Below are 20,178 nucleotides of genomic sequence, written 5' to 3' on the forward strand. Positions count from 1 at the left end.
TATGATTTCTTGCACAAAGCGTTTGCGAGAAAGTCAGTTTGTACATTAGAAAGCATCTTTATTTATTTGCTTATTGTACGTGTTTTACGATGTACTCAAGAATATTAGCAAGTTCTCAATAAAAAGATATAAATTCACAGGTAAATATGCAAGGCGGATTTACGTTTCAGAAGTCACCCCTAAAAGCTGGTCATATTAATCAACTGTCGATGAAGAAGATTGTGTACGCCTCTCTTAACGTCTTGTTCCTGTCCATTTTCGCATACAAGCCATGTTGTTCATTGTTGTCGGTAATAATGATCCAATGTCACAGAGCTGTTCTGCCTTTGGGACAAGCTTGACGGTGCCCATGATAGTGGACATGTCAAACGGAATTCATGAGTTGTCTGGGTGTCAAAACATAAGTTTTTTTTTTAATTTGCATACATTTCTATATATACAAAGTTGGTAGCCTACGGGCTTTCTCGATGCTGAGATCTTTGATGACCAAGCCATTCACAGCATCTATTTCCTTGTTAAAATGTTATCCAATAATGATCAATGCTTTTCATTTCCTTCTAAAACGAGACGAAAAAGGTGCATGTTGCAAAACGAAGGTTTGGTACGCGGATCAAGGAAAATACCTATTTGGATCGACAAGTCGATACTGTTCTTCATTATTATCACTGGTATATGATAGCCATCGTGCATTCTCCGTCATTGGTCCAATATCCTGATCTGCTTGTTGGTAAGATTTGAGCATGCGCTGGATAAACCGCACCCTCGTCCGACTCATTGTGACAATATTGTTATAAGGCGTGTGTACACTTTTGGGCCGCCATTTCTGATTTCATAAACAGACTTTTTCATTTGACGAACAACAAAACAGAGTTCCCTGTTGATCTCTGACCCTTTTTCTTCTGACTGATTTGACAATTGAGTCAAGCGAGGAAATTTAGATGTTGCGCATGTCTTTTTTGCATTGTTGAAGCTTTATTTTTACAGTCTTTGCTCCTGGTAAACATATTTATTTCATTTACAGAACTTCCTTCTGATCCTTATATGGCATATGTGTGACCTAATGTTAGACTGGTCCTTTACTACATCATCTTTTGTTTCAGATCTCAGTTAAGTAGCTATACTATTAGATCTGGTGCCTGTGTGTTTATGGATTTCCTCCTTTATCAGCGCTATCTTAATTGAGAGTTTCTGTCGTAAAGTGGGATGGTTCCCCTTCTTTGGCACGGAATTAAAAAATTTCATCAGAAACCATCAACCCTGTTTTGATGCATCATGTTTCTCCATCTGTCGGGGAAGAAGTATGATAGCTTTCTCACCAACTTGTTGAGTTTGTGTGCATATTTCAAAGTTTTTACCGACTTTATGTTTCCAATCCCACTAAAACACTAATACACCAATGGAGTATGAGCTTTGTTATTATGTGACAATTATTTTAAACTTTGTTTAAAATATCTTAAAATAATACTTTGATTAAAGAATAAACTTTGTTTAAAATATCATTGTTTAAAATATCGTTGTTTAAAATGGCGTTGTTTAAAATATCAGATGTATTTACAACGGGTTTACCTTTCATACCATCTTTACGTATAAACGTAATAAAAAAGCCTGTTGCGGTTATAAGGTGCTTGTATTTTTAGGTGCGGATTCAAACCCGGCATTGGGCAGAGAATTTGCAGATATTACTGCTCTCTCAGTTCGTGCCGCCTTTTTCGATGATGTTTATATATGGCGGCCGCTGTAAAGCTCTTTACTTCTATCTGGATGGCTTATACCAAATTTTCTTCTTGCAGTCTTTGTTTCGTTTGTTTATTTATTCGGTTGGTGCTTTACGTCGTACTCCAGAATATTTCAATGTTATGGTAAGAGAAAACTCTTGAAGCTCTTGAAAACCCCATATTCATCATCTGAACACAATGGAACTGTGAAACTGCGCTGGGATTGCGTAAGACATACTTTGGTTGAAGATTTAATGGAAGCAAGTATACACACGTTTACCAGTGTCTTATATTTCTGCACTTATTCTATATTTTCTTTGTTTTAACAGATAGTACACATGTAGTGTTAACCATTTAAAAGGATTTCGCATGAACCAATGTCACAGGGTCCTTCCTTCTTTGCAATGACAGCCATCTTTGAGGTAAGTTTTTGTAGGTCTATTGCCCAATGGGTGTCTGTTGTTAGAGCTGTCATAAGCTGGACAGAGGCCCTTGACTGGTAAGGGCATTCAGTGGGCAATATACACAAACTTACCTCAAAGATGGCTGTACTGTTACTGACGTTTGTACAAATAAAGAGGCCATGCTATATAGACTTTAGAAAATCCTTTACAGTTATCTCCCTTGAAGCCACATAACTGAAAACCGCAAACACAAATCAAATACGTAAGTACACAAATTACACAATGGTAATACTTTTGCTTATATTTTTATTAGCGAGAAAAAGCATTAAGGTCCGTGTTAATACGCGGGAGTAGTAAAATCTATTACATGTATAGTGAACCAGCGAAGAATGGTTTACCTGTGTTTCTTTGGGTTTTGCATATACTGGTACCCAAATCAACCCTCGGAAGGAGATTGACCAAATATTAGGACGTTTCAAAGCAAGAACATTTACATACATCTCCAATCTCGCAATCTACTTCAACAAAATATTTGTTTATATCTAATGTCTTATGCATATGGTCGTAAAATCAGACCTTTTAATTTTAGAGTGCAATTCATTTACCTATATCTTGACAAGCTAGCAAACAAGAGCAAATACTGGAATGTGTCTCAATTCTTTAAGAATTAATTCTGCATTATACGCCAAATATATATATATTTATGTCTATATACGTATGAGTATAACTTGTACGTAACTTCTCAATTCTTCCAACTTATTACTAAGGAATTAACACCCAAGTTAAATATTTGTTTGTCATGGAATCATGAACGCAGGGGGAAATAATTACCTGGTTTCACCAATATCTCCGATCCTCTGGAGCCTGCAAAGACAATTGCGCTGGCTAGAAATATAAAAAGTCGTTAATCTTGCCAGAGAGATGACACTGAACTGCGTTGTTTGCCACCTCATTATATAACCAAGAATTCAGGAATGGCTTCGCATCAATGCTGTTTGAGTGGTTTATTTTTATATACTGAAACACAGGTCTTGCCGTTGTGAAAACTTCATTAGCACAGATACCTCTGCAAGAATTCAGGAAAACGTGTGGATTTTCCTCAGGTCAATAGGGATGTTTTCCAGTCACAAAATCATGCTGCAGTATGAAAACCATCGTGCCATGGCTTCGTGTCATCGCCGTCCCAAGAACATTCACGTGACAAGAGCACTTCTTTGTGGTCTTTATTTTCATTTGCCACTACTGATACTTGTACAAATTTAAGCCAACCGCCTATATTCAGGTGTCTGTAAAATCAGTCACATTGGCTACCAAAATTGCCTTTAGTCAGTGAAACGTAACGACACAAACTCTATACATCGATATGTTGGTAGTCCATATTCTTGCACAGAAAATGGAGTTAAAACGTTTTTTCTAATCCATAATGTTAAATTGCATAAAACTCTGTTTCGACGGCAAGGACGCATTGCCTCGGTTAACATGATAATTATTTTAAAAACAGTGGCATGCTGGATATTGGGCGGAATTCAATGTTTTGACGGAGGGTGACACCAGCTACCTGAACTGCTATCGGCTTTAATCTAAACCCTGTTTCTGACACTGCCATATTTGACATTGTTTGGACGTTTAGCACCTTCATAAAGGAATCTCAGTTTGTCTCTTGCTGTAAATGATCTCACGACTGTATGGTTTTAGAGAAATTTACACGAAAATGAAATTTTGTTATGAAAAAAAGAAACAATGTTGTCTATTCGCTGAGACAGTTGTGTAGGCTGTCACTGGGTGAAGTTCGTCCTAACCTCAAGTTGGTGCACCTTTTGTAAAACAAACTACCCTCCACATCCATTGTCCAGCATAAATAACACTTGTTCTTGAATAAACATGACGTCACCCGAGTTCTTGTTGAAACCAATCTCACGGAGTTTAACATTATGAATTTGCGGCATTTTTCTTGAAATAATATAAACGTACAACACATCATTGTGTACAGTTTGTGGTGGTATGTGTCACTAATGAAAGGCAATTTTGGAAGCGAGTATGACTGATTTTACAGATAACTGAATATAGGGGACTGGCTAAAAGCAACAGGCTATACATGTACTAATAAAATGTATGTACCAAAACACACCACATCAGGTCGTAAGGCCGATGGCAGGATGACACAAAGCAATGACACGATTTCACGAAGTCATGGTACGATGACTACCTTAAATCTCTTCCTATATGTGGTCCAGCTGATGGTGGACTGTACAGTCGCCATTGTATATATCTTACATGTGTAAATCGTAACTGTTAGAACTTACTTTATTGTAAATGTTGTCAGATCTGTTGAAAGTAGGGATATATAGTTGTATACATATACATATGATAACACATAGGGACATAGGCCACCATACTGATAAAGTCTAATCTACCGTACAACGGAAGAATTTCACGAGCGCGCTCTTTTGTTTAGTCACAAGATGGACTTTGCAAGGACAGACTTACTATATTAAAAAATAAGAGACTGCTCTTATCTGACATAACTGATCAGTGGCTTTCACCTTATACATTTTCCAACAGCGGAGTGCTTACTCACGCCCAGGTGTATGAAGTCCAGGCCTACATAAACTCCAGGTGTGTGTCAGTCTGTGCTCATACCTGTTGAGAGTGCGAGGGGTATAGTCTAGCAAACAAAAAGAACATCATAGTCCAAGCTAAGAAATGGATACTTGCTCATCATTTCGATGGTCAGCCAAAAGACAGCGACTTACAGCTGGTGGAGGAAACATTGCCCGACCTCAAAGACGCGGGTGTGATGATTTATTATGTAATATGCATGTTTGGAAGCTCTGAAACGTAGCTTTGTACAAAATGTCAGCATTGTGTATTGTCTGACAATAGTCTTGAATAAACTATGCTGCTCTCTGTATGCAGAATACAAACCTGTATCTGCATCCGAGTGTACAGCCAATTTTACTTCAATAGTGAATGAACAGCTGAGTTCAGGGCATGTGTACAGGCGACTTGGTATCGTTAGTAATTGCACGCCATGCTCACTTTCATGACTGTGAGTCAGGTTTACAATGGCGAGAACAGGGGAGGGTCCTGAGGGACGGTCTACTACAACACCTCGACATGCTCGGATGCATGCATTCCACGCAACAACAACGATACCATTTTAACCATATATTGACCATAACGGCATATAATTCTTCTTGTTTTCAACATTATCGAAAGAAAACGACAGAAAAAGTCGACGTTCAGTCTTTGCATGTGAAAGGATCATTTAAACTGGACTGCGTTATACATACTATCTGATTGAAATAAAATTGGCATTAAAATAAAGATTATTTTAATAGATAATTTTAATACTAAATTAAATAGTTTTTATTAAATGTTAGCGTATTATGCTATTTTCATGGGCCGTCACCAGATGTCCTCCTTGAGGCCGTATACCTTAGCGTGGACCCTTACATGAGGTAAGACATGTCCGTATCATGGCCTCTGGAGCTGTTAGCACATACATTGACTGCATTTAAGAAATTCGGGGGTTAAATAAGAATGTTTTGTGACGCAATAATTTATTAATACGACGGCAATTACAATAATTCGCTAATCACATGGAATGTGCGTTTCTTGGTTATGATATATTCTAGTTTAAATGATATTCCACGCATTAGATAAGTTGTGTTTATAAATACTGGCTCCTAAGGCGTCTTGGATTTTATTTATTTATTTGTTTTGTTGATGTTTTATGCCGTACTTAAGAATATTTCCCTTATATGACGGATGCCAGCATTATGGCGGGAGCAAATACTGCAGAACTCGGGAGAAACCCTCGATCATGTACAGGTGGCCTTTATGAAGTCGTTGGCCTAAATCTTACATTTGGAGTAAATAAAGAAAAGAAAAAGAAGAAATTAAAAGAAAAACATTTCCTTAGATACATTCTCTTCTGTTTATATTCATACATTTAAAGTTTAAAGACACCGATGTTCTGTTTCGAAAGTAAGGGTGAGGGTGTCATGTCTGGTGTCTTTGGCATGATACTTCAGTGGAGCCATGGGTTCGCCCTGCCGCAAGAAGACAGTGTACGTACACGCACCTTAGATTGTTAAGTACACCATACAACTCTAACCATACTCACAGAACAAAGCCAGTTAATTTTGTTAAAAATGGAAGACACGGGCCACGAACTTGAACACGCATGTTCTCTAACTATTGTCGGTGAAGCCATGTACCAATTTTCAATTCTTAATAACCATTCGTACTGAAAAAAAAAACACCCGGAAAACTGCCAAGCCCATAAGGGGATAAAAGGGTCGTTATTTTGTCCGATTAATGCACGAGACGGCAAAAAAAAACTCGATCTTGATCTAGGCGAAGATGTGTTTCAGTTTAATAAGGTAAAGCGTTTTGGAACAATGTCTGGAAAACTAATTTGTGACGGACTGATAGATGTACTGGTGTGTAAATTTTTAGTCCCCTCTGGTATCTGCAGGCTGAATGTATAATGTTGGGTCCCAAAATTAATTTCGGACATAGAAATTTTTAGAAACATATTGATGTATGGCCAGAAAATAGTCCATATCTAGAAGTTAAAAAGGGATATAGACATTACAGAGGGCACGTTATCATTATATACATAAAACCTGCAGTGTTCCGAGAAAGTAAATCAATTTCATTATCAAAAGCAGACACTTTTTCATGTGATGTGGATGGAACAGGACTAACCAATAAACATCAGAATGTGGTAATTTGTTTTCCTTAATTGCTCTCCCAAACACATAAGCTGTTCCACATTATTCGTATGTCATTTCATATATATGGAGTACATGGGAGTTTATACTTTATATTTCAGACCGTATTCAGCTTTGAACCTGAAGGAAGGGGACACGGTGCTTGGCACAGTAAGTTATCTCACTGTTCTTCTTCATTATTGTATACATGTTGGACACCTGGGACATTAAATATGACGCAGCTAATCTTTATACACGTACGTGTTTAAGTACCCGCTTATATTAGAGTTAAACATAAAACGAATATTTGCAGGTTCAAGAGATCAAAGTATATATGTAGATCTGTATATATGCCATAGTTCTATCTCAGTTTACAAAAACAGAAATGTAAAAATTGTTAATGTTTCCGCGTTGTGGCAAAAGTTCGGTCGTTGAAACAAATAAATAACTTATTCCCGCCTTATTGCTGTCTACTCCAGGGTCAAGGAAAGTCGAAACCCCAAATTCGCAAAAGGCATTTACGTCGTTGCCGATGTTGGTTGGCGTGACCACACAGTAACGTCTGACGAGTCCCTTCTTCGACCCATTCCATCGTTTGGGGACCTTTCCTTGTCGTATGCCTTAGGTGTACTCGGGATGCCTGGGTAAGATGATACCTATAAAATTATTAGTATATAAAAAAACTGAAAGAAACTGTTGGAACGACCAATCCATTACAAATGTGGGCCTACTTATATACACCTCTGTGGAATTTTAGACGTTACGTGATATTCAGTATTGATATACCATATAGTCCAATAGTTCAAATCAGCTTCCAAAAGCCCAACAAGTTAAATGAAAACAACTAGAAGCCAATGAAAGCTTTTGACAGGATCTGCTTTCTCTTTAGCCTATGGTTTTTGGTATCCCTGTGTTAGATCTTGTGCAAAATGGTTGATGTTTTTTTCTTGTTGCCCATATTATCCTTGTACAGTCCATGTTTTCAGGAATTTCGGTCGTTTGGATGGCAAAGTGATACAGTGTTCCGTTATTTATCAGGGTAATGCTTTTACATGAACAAATCCTTCCACTGCATGGTTGTCAAGGCCGGTGGCTTACCCCAGGCACACGGGTTTTCTCCACCAATATCAGGCACGTCATATAAGTAAAATCTCTTGAGCATGTTGTTAAACACTCAGTCAATGTCCCGCCTAGCGCGAAATATTTGGACTTATGCAGCAACTAAAATGACAGGCCTTACTTGATGATGGATTTTTTCTGTATAAATGAGCTTTCCTGTATTCATGTAGGCCCTTACTGTCGTAAGTACAAGTCAGCTAGGTATCAGAAATGTTTAAAGACACTGAACCGTAAGAAAGTCACATAGTTGGTAGGGCACTGGTGTAACATATTGGGAAGACGACAATGTTTAAAATTAATTAAATCTTATAATTTTTTTTTCTCTTTATTAGAACTGAAAAATTTAAATTTTGCTCCTTCGTCTTCCTTGGATACAAGGGATGTTTCTTTTTCTGTTTTCTTTTACAAAGTACAGTAAAATTATTGAAACGCCGTGTTCAAGCCGAGTTGCTTTCTCTGACGCCCGCGATAAAGGTCAGCACTGCTTTCATCTTAGAACACACCGCTACAAAATTGAAGCATAAAATCCAGCGATAGTCGAATGCCTATATCAACATCATTGGTGCTTATTTCCATTTGCTTCAGATTTGAGTATGAATCTAGGTGTACAACAATTTTGTTGTAATTTTAAAAACATGTAACAAGGGTCAAAATTACTAGCACAACACCTTAATTGAGAGGCTAAGACGTGAAGCAGGAATACCGTGGCCGTGCATCAGCGGTCTATTCAAACAGGGTCGCTGGACTTTCTGGTAAATGATATAGTAGGCCTTCGTACTGTATCAACAGTTAAAGCAGTGGAAGAAATATTCCAGCATGTCCAATTTCGGAGAAAATTATATTTATCACTTGGGCCCCCAAAGTCCACGACTTTTATCAGTCATTGACTACTGCATCAACTATTGTTCGGAAAATACCTCCCGCGTTAGAGAGCTAGAGGTAACGTGACGTTAATTTGCTCTGATAATGGAGGTGCGCTGAAGCTGTGTCAAGACGAAGATTTGGGAATCGTTGACTGGGTTGAAAAAAATCTAGAAAAAAACAAAACAAAACAGATGCAAGGACTTGCAGAGCTGTTTGTCCCAGTTAAAAAGAACATCTGATATGCAGAGAGTTTCTACTGTTGTACATGAAGGCATTCTAACATGTGACGTAAGTCCATAATCCCGTATGTACCCAAAATGACTGCCTACTTCGGACTTCTGGAGATCTGTCAACCGAAAGAGGGAGAGGTGGTGCTGGTTAACGGCGCAGGCGGGGCAGTGGGGTCACTTGTGGGTCAGATTGCAAAGCTCAAGGTACGCTAAGACTGATGGGGCAGTGGGGTCACTTGTGGGTCAGATTGCAAAGCTGAGGGTAAGCTAAGACTGGGGGGGGGGCGCAATGGGGCCACTCGTGGGCACACTGCACAGCTCAAGGTAAGCTAAGAGTTGTGGAGGAGTTGTGGAGATTACAAATTTACAGGTAAATGAAACTGGTGGGTCAGTGGTGTCACTCGTGGGGCAGATTGCAAAGCTCTGCGTAAGCTAAGACTGACAAGTGACTCCGCGGCAGCGGAGTCACTTTTAGGACCATCGTCTTAACCCGCCATTAGTGCTTGTGAGATCTTATTGACAATAAGAGCTCGACGATATGTGTGGAGATGTCTGTATTTATTGAATACTTGCATACTTGATGCAACTTGTTTGTTTCTCCTTCATTGAAACATATATCATGAGCATCAGTCAGGTGGCTTTGTACCGCTCTTGTATTTCAGGGATGTAAGGTCATCGCGTTCGCAGGGACAGAGGAGAAATGCCGGTGGCTGCGTGAGGATCTCAAGCTGGACTTCGTCTACAACTACAAAAAGGTGGCCGACCAGGAAAAGGCCATACGCGAGGCTGCCCCAGACCGTGTTGACTGCTTTTTCGACAATGTAAGTACAGGCACCTTAGTCCTGTACGTAGGATGAAGGGAACATGGATTCCGGTCATTAATAATTATCTTTTCTCAGACAAATGCATGCGGTTAGACGATGGTTATTCAGTCACATCAGGAATATTTCATATACAGAAACTCTCAAAGATAAAGAAAAAGGTTCTGGTAATGATACTTACACGACGACGACCATTATATTCTTTTTCAACCGATTGAGGGCCAATCTGAGTAATAGCTTTCACGTGAAGTCCAAATCTCTGGCAGTATGATAGCTGTTTGCAATCATAACAGAACCGTTACCTTCATGTCAATGTATGGGCATTATGCCTTGTTTGAATGCCATGATTTTTTTCTATTGAATTTGGTTATACAGGTAGGTGGTGAAGCCTTCACTGCAGGATTATGTAATATGAAAATCCTTGGTAGGGTGTCTTTGTGTGGCGCCATATCTATTTATAACGCTAAGGGGGAGGAAGTCAAAGGTGAGAATACATGGAAAGAGGTCATAAGCTCACACCTTACCTACATCAGCACCAAAATGAATATATGTTCTTCCTTTTCTATTAAACAGCTTAACTTTCCATTATATACCACATTTCACTTTGTAGACATTTATATGTAATGTTTTCATCAATTGTTTCCCCTGTAATTTATTTGCCCCGCAGGTCCGTATCCCAACATGTTAATAATCAGTCGAGAACTTAAGGTTCAAGGCTTTATCGTGTATGGGTGGTTGCCGAAGTGGGGAGATGCCATCAAGGAGATGATAGGGTGGATTCAACAGGTATATATTTTATTTCCAGAACAACATACTACTAGGCTTCACCTCATATATTCCTACCAAAGCCCAATCTTCAGGTGTGGAGGAATCTTGCGGTAAGATTAACAGAAGTGTTTTTCTTCTGCAAGTAAGCAAGTCAGCAAGTCGGCATTTCTTGACTACGACATTAAGCTCCAAAGAATGAAGTCAACAAAATTAATGATTAAATAAATATAAGAAATGTCTTAAGTAATCTTTACTACAATTTCCAACATTAGTGATGTACAAAGTAATTTTTTGTTTATTTTGAATAACTTGTTTTTTTCCCACTCACAGTGTAAAGTGCAAACGAAAGAAACAGTGACGGAGGGATTTGAAAACATGAGGGCTGCTGTCTACGGCTTGTTTAGATGAGATAATATCGGCAAGGAGGTGGTTAAAGTCTGAACAGCCTTCATGTGTTCCACACATATCGGTTATGCGTGTAAATAGTCATCACTACGGAGCTGCACAATTCACCTTTATATGTCTTTTGTGTATCTTTTTTCAGAGAAAAAAAAAACGAGAGAATTTTGATTTTGTCTCACAGAATCGTTAAATCCTATAACCTCAGCAGTATTACTGTCAAACACTCAAGAATTAAACGTTTCAGTCTTGACACGCATGCAGTCATGCATACACACAGGATTACAGCTTTATTGTTTTTTGGCCTATTTTAGGCTTACAGCCATGATTCATGCAAATAAACCTGATGTGCAAAACTCTATAAAAAATATGGTTCCTAAATACGATTATTTCAAGACAGTTAATGGCCAACTGCACAGATATAAAGATGATAACTCTTCTGTATTGGCCAAACAGTTCTTTTTATGGTGAACTTAGCACTGAAGCACCGCGGAGTTCCATCCATATAGGGTTTGTATTGGTGGAAAGGATACACAGAAACTAACAGAAACGATAATAATGCGCTGAAACGAATGCAAACCATTGACTTTTGGATATATAGTAAGCAAATGTCATAATTATTCAAATTTGCTGTCTACTCGTGAACTACATTTCTGCGGTTGAACTTATGTGGTCGCAGAATTTATCTTTTTCCGGTAATATACAAATGTACGCATAAAATACTTTACTAACACATGTCTTCACTATGTGTGTTCGATCGGGTGATTATATGATCCGTAGTTCCAATGCAATAAACTGAAGGAAAATCTTGCCTTTAAAGATGCACAAATGCTCTTTTATCTTATGTTTCCATGCATTATCGACTCAGAAAAATGCAGGAAGTTAAACCAAAAAAGGTTCAGAGCTGTAGATGGAAACGGATTATGGGCTGCAGTGGAAAGAGGGATTCAAGGTGTGCGCCTTATTCAGAACAGTTCTGATTAAGCTTGAAAATGTGATTTGATCATATTATAGCAATATATCATTCAAAGAAGACTGAACACGTGAACGAAATAATACAGGTACCTTTGATGCGTCTTAACCTTAACAACTTCAGCTTTCTCACATCAATTATCTGACTTTATGAACACTTTGAAGGTCGTCGGAATACTGGACTTTGAAGGATATTAGAATTCCTGGCAAATGATATCCAATATGATGAGATAAATGCGCTGAAAAAGTCAGATTGAAATGATTGTATACTCGCCTGTTTTCCTGTTTTCTTCGATCATTTGGGTAAATGAGCCTTTTGGTCCTACATATTCCGATTCTTTTCTGGCTCATTCTAACCATATCTTATTTCTTTTATAAGAAACATATGAAGCACCTCGGTTCAGATACTCGATATTTGAGCAAGAATGCAGTTATTGAAGGTTGTACTCGTAGAAGACCATATAGATAGTTAATACCGATCGAGGTGGATAGTGCACCAGCGCGGCGCAATGACCTAAGAGCCTTCTAACCAATGCACCGGCCCCGATAGCATAGTTGGCAGAGCGTCCGCTTCGGGAGCGGTAGATCCAGGGTCAATCCTGGGTCGAGTCACACCTTAGACTTTACAAGAGGAAGTTGTAACTTCGTCGCTTGGCGTTCAGCATGAAGGGGGTAGTGCAACGACTGGTTGGCCCGTATCAGTATAATGGCTCGGACGGGGAGGTAAGGCGTCTCAGTGAAGCAGCACTTGATACAAGAGCGGTGGAAAATCCGTCCTGCAACAATGGGGCACATTACATGCACTCTAAGGATTCCTTCGTCGTCATATGACTGAAAATTTGTTAACTACGACGTTAAACCCCAAGCACTGACTCTAACCAATGCAAGTTTTGAGTTCAAGTGGGTTTCCTCTCGGGTCTGATTTTCCCAGGTTTCCCTCCCATCATAATGCTGGCCGCCTGCGTATAAGTGAAATATTCTTGACTAACGCGTAAAATATCAATCAAATAAATCAATAAATAAATAGGGTCTAGTGACCAGTTGTGACACTAAATGAATTAAAGTATTTGAATATACATCTAAGAGTTACAAATGGGCTAAATTACGTAAGAATAATCTTCAAGGAAGATGGAAAAGCTGGCAAATTTCTACATGCATGGGTGATATATACAGACGTGTATACAAAACCATGGCTGCTCAAACTCCTGTACTAAATACGTGTGCAGTCATTGATATGGCGTATCTAATTTTCTTAACCTACCAGTCGGTGTACTCGGACTAAGATTCCGTATATAGTAGCCTAATAAAGTTTGTAGTTGGTCTTTCAGTTGTCAGGAGGCTTGTCAGGTAATCGCTATAGGTAAAGACCGATCGAAAGGCTGCCCAGAGAGAAAAGCATTAGGCTAACGAACGCACAACCTGAGAAGTGACCTGTTCGGAACATATGAAAAACTAATTTGTTACATGGAATGCTATATATTTTCCGATGATGGCCGAGTATATAGATATCATACGATATTACATCAATGTCCTGTGTAACTATGATCTGTTGTGTTATATAGGACAGACTATAGCTTGTTCCTTCTGTTGATATAACAGGGTACTGTGTTGCCCAAGCCATAATACATAGGTCATACTAACATAATCTGTCCTACCAAATAACTCCGAAAAAAATATAATGCTAAATTTAACGAGTTAGTTCTAGTCTGAGCTTGAAACATTTACTTGCTACTTAGCTGCCGGGAAAATCATAACATGTATAGGGACATCAAACATGTGTCTTTTCAGTTTATTCTCGTACAATATATTGCATTGTAATTACATTTGCGGCACCATTAGAGACGAAATTTATTTACACATTACTATTGTCGAAATTTACATTGACTTGCAATGGACATATTTACATATTTGCGATGGACTGCTCCATTATTTTCTGTCATTCATAGGCGTTATAAATCCATCATGCAATAGCTTTCAAACAACTGGTGGCCCAGTTATTTGTAAAGTGGCCATGACTAAGCAGTAACCTATTTGCAGATTTCTGCTCTTCAGCTACATAGCACACTGAAAATGGGTACAAACACTTGCGGTCAGGTGTGTGCCGCTGTAACTATAGGAATGGGTCAAAATCAGGGTCAGTATAGTAGAGAAGTGGGACAGCGCCACTGTCTCGTTGTATATAAAAGATCCAGACATGGGTCATTGCAGGACTCTGGTTGAGACTGAGAGCATGAGAGGCGTACTTGGCTGACCTTGATTTACTCGTAGAAACTGTTAAGTTCATCACCATGGTTCAAGCTAAGAAATGGATACTTGCTCATCATTTCGATGGCCAGCCAAAAGACAGCGACTTACAGCTGGTGGAAGAAACACTGCCCGACCTCAAAGACGGCGGTATGATGATTTGTTGTATAGTTAGCCTAAAGAACTAGTTGTTGTATCATGTATCGTTACGACGTCTGATTCATTAAACTATTGTGTAGTATTTTTCCATGCTCTGAAACGTGGCTTTGTACAAAATGTCAGCATAATGTGTATTGTCAGTATCAGCGCTGCATAAATTATATGCTGCACTGTATAAATATGCATATGGATGTAGCCGTAGGCCTGTGTTCATTAAATGTATACTGCATGGGACAGTTAGACTGCGTACATGTATCCACCTGTGTACAGTGCAAAATGTATAAGTAGGGATATATAAGGCTATATATGCATGCATGTACATGTAGCCTACAGTTTGAAATTATGGTAGGCACCCCTGAATGGTTTTTAACCCGAAGCACACGTAAGGTTAAGGAGTTGCCATCTTATCTCTCGATCTGTACATCTGTATATCCCTAGTTGCATACATCTAGATCTATCTATCTGTAGGTTTAATTGTTTGCGTCTGTTTGTCGATCTGTACGTCTGTCTGTTCACAGACGCCTGTGTATGTATATGTCTACGTGTCTGTCCACGTGTCTTTATCTCTGTACCTTCGAGCTGAATTCAGACTTATGCCCGTCTGCCTGTATGTAGTACATGCCTGTATCACTTTCTGTGTGTCTGGATATGTCTCTCTGTAAGTTTGTCTGTACCTATCTTTGTTGCCTCCGCCATATTTCTGAACGAATCTGCCCTGTGGCCTTATCAGGTTTATCCTTATATTGATTTGCGTATTATCGTGTAGATCTCTGAACCTATTAAAAAGAAATTCGTGGAATTGTGGTGGGCTGAACGGAGATAGTTCTCCACAGATTTCGGTGACCTATGACCTGATTGGATGTATGCATCTTAACCGCAGAGTTTTACTGTGAACTGCCTTGAAGGCGAAATGCTCACTTACATTCTAATTTACAGGTGATTTGGATAACACATTTGCATTTTTGTTGTACTAAATATTAGAGTGAGTTTGCTGTTCAAGTATATTGGATAATACTTACAGAGATTAAAGCGAGCCTGAAGTCTCGATCTTGCTGTATATATGTCTCTACCAATAACTAAGAATGCCGAACAACGGCCTTTCCAGTGAGATGTGAATGAAGACGAAAAAAACTGGATATTTACAAGGTGTGCGGCCATCTTGCTTCGTGAAAATCTGGTGTATTATAGATACATTTGTTATGTTCGCTGTATGAGCTTAATTTGCTGTTTATTTAAATTATACTATACTGCTTTCATTGGTCATCAACAGATGTACTCATAGAGGCCGTTTTCCTGAGCGTGGACCCTTACATGAGGTAAGGCACTTGGTGAAGATGCCTTTGTTTATGGTTTACATTCGAAAGCTTTTGAATAGTAATTAAGTTATAGGTGGCATATATAACAATCACGAGCGTCATATATATATATATATATATATATATATATATATATATATATATATATATATATATATATATATATATATATATATATATATATATATATATTTATATATATATATATATATATTTATATATATATATATATATAATTTAATTTGTTATGACCAACCCGGTATGGAGTAAAGTATTTCTTACAACATTAATATATGCGCAGTGCTTTATTGTTCTTCATTTAAATTGCAGACCGTATTCAGCTCGAAGTCTGAAGGAAGGGGACACGATGATTGGCTCCCAAGTGGCTCAGTAAGTGCATTCACTGGATGATGCTGGAACGCGTGCATGACTGAATGGAACAGTATAACTTATAATGATCTCTTGCCCTTAAAGACACCTATATATGCCTAAGCCCTCTTTATATTCATAACTTTACTGTGTATTCATAACTTTATTGTATATGTGTAAGACCATTTTGTGTGTATATGCGTCGAAACAGACCTTCGAATACGAGTTGTCAACGAATAAGGACGTTCCGGGTCGATAATCGCAAGGCCGGCTCCCAAAACGACGTTTAACACAAACTACCAAAGAACTAAGAAAGTGTATAAAGTACAATAGGGTAAAACAGGGAGAAGCAATCAACAGTTTTCAATGATGTAGGAAGAACACAAGGTGTGTTCTAGGCGACTGAGTGAAATCAGTATTCAAATTGTAATCATTATTTAGCGATGCACTGTATGGTATCATTGACATGCGGCATTTTTGATCCACGAGAAACATCCGTGCTCGAGCAGTTAGCGTGATAACGGAGCACAATGACCCAGGAGGCTGCCACCAATACGGCCGTTGTGAGTTCAACTCCAGTCCATGCTGGTTCCCTCTCCGGTTGTACATGGAATAGTTTCCATCAAGTTGCTCATGATCGTGACTTTACCCTGGGCGTTGCCCGGGTTTCTCCCACGATTATTTTGGTTCCTGTCTTGCTTGAACACCAAATAAATAAATCGATTTAGACCCAAGATTTTTTTTATTCCAGGGTAAAGGAAAGTCGAAATGCCAATTTCCCAAAGGACAGTTACGTCGTGGCCAATGTGGGTTGGCGTAGCCACACAGTAACGTCTGACGAGTCCCTTCTCCGCCCCGTCCCACCCTTTGGGAAACTTCCTCTGTCGTACGCCTTAGGAATACTCGGAATGCCTGGGTAAGATGATAGCGGTACCCGTACAATAGCATGATTAAATGAGCAGTCTGAGAGCAGGATTTCTGCGGATACGAAATCCTAAGGGACCTACCCGTCGACCACTTGATTTCTCTACTGTTCATGACAGTGCGTCCCGATAGCACAGTTGGTAGAGCGTCCGCTTGGGGAGCGGTAGATCCAGGGTCGAGTTACACCTAAGACCTTAACAGATGAAGTTGTAACTTCCTCGCTTGGCGTTCAACATGACTAGTTAGCCCGTATCAGTATTATGGCTCGGACGGGCCGGCTTACTTGCCTTGGATAAGGCGTCTCTGTGAAACAGCACTGATAAAAGCATTAGATACAAGAGCGGTGGAAATCCGTCCTGCAACAATGAGGCACTTTACATACACTCTAAGGATTCCTTCGTCATCGTATGACTAAAAGTACGATGTTAAACCCCAAGCACTCACTCACTCGCTTTCAGCATCAACTTTGGAACATCTCTTCCATAAATATACTATTCATTAGGGTGCAATTTGATTGTGTAAAACAAACATAATCTTCCATGTAATCAGAATGACTGCTTACTTCGGACTTCTGGAGATCTGTCATCCGAAAGAGGGAGAGGTGGTACTGGTGAACGGCGCAGGCGGGGCAGTGGGGTCACTTGTGGGACAGATCGCAAAGCTCAAGGTAAGCTGAGGGTGGTGGGGCAGTGGGGTCACTTGTGGGCAGATTGGAAAGCTCAGGGTAAGCTAACACTTGTGGGGCAGTGGGATCACTTATGGATCAGAGTGCAAACCTTAAGGCAAGCTAGTGGGGCAGTGAGGTGACTTGTGGGGTAGATTGCAAGGATCAATGTATGACTGGATGCGATTCATGCGGGTGTATATACGGGGTCACATGATTTGTGGTACCCATTGCAAAGCGTAAGATGGGTATATGAAGGCGGGTAGGGCGATAGAGGGGAGATTACAATATGTTTACAATTTATATACAGATATTTTCTGGAAATGTGGTACATGGTTGAATTTTGGCGCCAATGGCAAAACGGTAAACCCTGTTCGTGATTCGGAGTGTTTTGTACCGCTCTTGTATTTCAGGGATGTAAGGTCATCGCGTTTGCAGGGACAGAGGAGAAATGCCGGTGGCTGCGTGAGGATCTCAAGCTAGACGTCGTCTACAACTACAAAAAGGTGGCCGACCAGGAAAAGGCCATACGCGAGGCTGCCCCAGACGGTGTTGACTGCTTTTTCGACAACGTAAGTACAGGCACATAGTCACGGGAAAATTATGACCAGAGTTGACCATTGTACCAACGTCGTCTTTTAATCGACACCTTTTCCTACATTTCATTTCTGTAGGATTCCACGGCTACAATTTTTTTCCAAAACTCACCCGGTTTTCTGAAATGGCACAGAAAATGAAATTTTCTAATTTAACACTTGGTAGGCCTATAGGCACGTTTCGTTTTGACTGATGTTGTTTATCTTTGACTTTTCTGCAGAGACATTCGATTATCAGCTGTGGTTTCCATTACTTAATTTGTTTTCTCTTCTGTTATATAACCGCTCTTGCCTATGCGCAAAATTAAATCTTTGTGAGCTATTACCCTCGCTAAATGTGTGGTCATTGTATACTTTATTTGATCTCGCCATGAAGTTTGTCTGATGAATTTGGTTACAGGTAGGTGGGGAAGCCTTCACTGCCGGAATACACAACATGAAGACCTTTGGCAGAGTATCTTTGTGTGGTGCTATATCTACATATAACGCTAAGGGGGAGGAACTCAGAGGTTAGCTGACCGTCGCTGGTCTCAACTTTACTGACTGGCCGTGAAACTGACTGGTCATGCATGCAGCTTTTTAATGGTTTTAAGAAATATCAACATATTGCAGCTTTAGCTATATAGCATAAGCGTGTCCGGATCTAAGACTTATAATTAGGCAGGAGGCTCTTTCTGGAAATACAAGAAATTCTTGAAAACTATGCATTAAGACAGTTATATTATTTGTCTTTGACTGCGGGTGCATCGCTGGGGGTTTCCCCCGGCTCCACCCGGTTTCCTACGATCATAGGGCTGACCGCCGTTTGTATATAGATATCCTTAGAGTACGGCGTAGAACACCAATCCAGTAAATAAATAAATATTGTCAGATGGTTTTTAATTTTCTGCTGTAATTTGCCACACAGGTCCGTATGCCAATGGAATCATCATCAGTCGGCAACTTAAGTTAGAGGGTTTCATTGTGCTCCGATGGTTGCCAAAGTGGGGAGATGCCATCAAGGAAACGATTGGGTGGATTCAGCAGGTAGACCTACCTGAGTTCATAAAGTCTATATGTAAAGCGTTAAGTATTTTTACATTACACAGATTGTGAGATTTGCGCTTTTAACTTAGGGCATGTCTTGGTTTATTACTCATACTGCCATCCTTTCTTGTTGCTTTCCAAACGTGCTTGAGTGGTGACCATACGAGGCTTTGTTTTAGTTTATTCTGTTTTCTTTTGACCTTCCCATCCACAGGGTAAAGTGCAAACCAAAGAAACAGTGACGGAAGGATTTGAAAACATGAGGGCTGCTTTCTACGGCCTGTTTACAGGAGATAATATCGGCAAGGCGGTAGTTAAAGCTTGAACAACCCTCGATCGTGTGTGTCATAAATATTCATGTGGGTGTTGCTCCACATTGGCTTTGCGGAGTATACTCTTTATTTTTATTTTTGTGTATTTCTGTAAGATGAAAATAAATATTTAAGCTCCGGTTTGTTTTGTTACTTTACCTTGATATCTTACCCCACAAGCCTAGATGCATAGTTGTGGAACGCTCATGGCTGTGAAGAGTTTAACTCAGTTGAGTTGAGGTTTGCGGGCCTATATATATATATATATATATATATATATATATATATATATATATATATATCCCGCATCGCAGAGGGTGTGAAGGACTGCAAAATAAAGCTGGATGAAACGGATGAATGAATGAATGTTTGGGTGTTAACGCCGTACTTAACAATTTTTCAGTCATACGGTGACAAGGAGTCATCGGGTGGGTGTATATATATACTTTGTCTTCTTGTGTCAGGGCGAGTCCATGCCACCAAAATGCTGCCGCCACTGAAGTATCATACCAGACATGACGTTCCACCCACTCAAATTATAGTCACACCAGGCCAA

The 20,178-nt window shown here is 39.5% G+C and overlaps 2 protein-coding genes across 2 annotated transcripts; both read left to right on the top strand.

The window, feature by feature from the left end:
• Positions 1 to 6,849: 6,849 nt before the first annotated feature.
• Positions 6,850 to 11,050, top strand: LOC135470934 (prostaglandin reductase 1-like). The gene is made up of 7 exons (XM_064749983.1): positions 6,850 to 6,854; positions 7,320 to 7,484; positions 9,140 to 9,257; positions 9,716 to 9,874; positions 10,250 to 10,358; positions 10,542 to 10,660; positions 10,973 to 11,050. Exons 1-7 carry the CDS (start codon positions 6,850 to 6,852, stop codon positions 11,048 to 11,050), a joined length of 753 nt encoding a protein of 250 aa, XP_064606053.1.
• Positions 11,051 to 14,198: 3,148 nt separating this feature from the next.
• Positions 14,199 to 19,758, top strand: LOC135471228 (prostaglandin reductase 1-like). The gene is made up of 9 exons (XM_064750355.1): positions 14,199 to 14,407; positions 15,687 to 15,732; positions 16,063 to 16,122; positions 16,853 to 17,017; positions 17,575 to 17,692; positions 18,103 to 18,261; positions 18,686 to 18,794; positions 19,193 to 19,311; positions 19,526 to 19,758. Exons 1-9 carry the CDS (start codon positions 14,302 to 14,304, stop codon positions 19,634 to 19,636), a joined length of 993 nt encoding a protein of 330 aa, XP_064606425.1. The 5' UTR covers positions 14,199 to 14,301; the 3' UTR covers positions 19,637 to 19,758.
• Positions 19,759 to 20,178: the final 420 nt, after the last annotated feature.

This window comes from Liolophura sinensis, chromosome 7, assembly GCF_032854445.1.
Source record: "Liolophura sinensis isolate JHLJ2023 chromosome 7, CUHK_Ljap_v2, whole genome shotgun sequence".
NCBI classification, from domain to species: domain Eukaryota; kingdom Metazoa; phylum Mollusca; class Polyplacophora; order Chitonida; family Chitonidae; genus Liolophura; species Liolophura sinensis.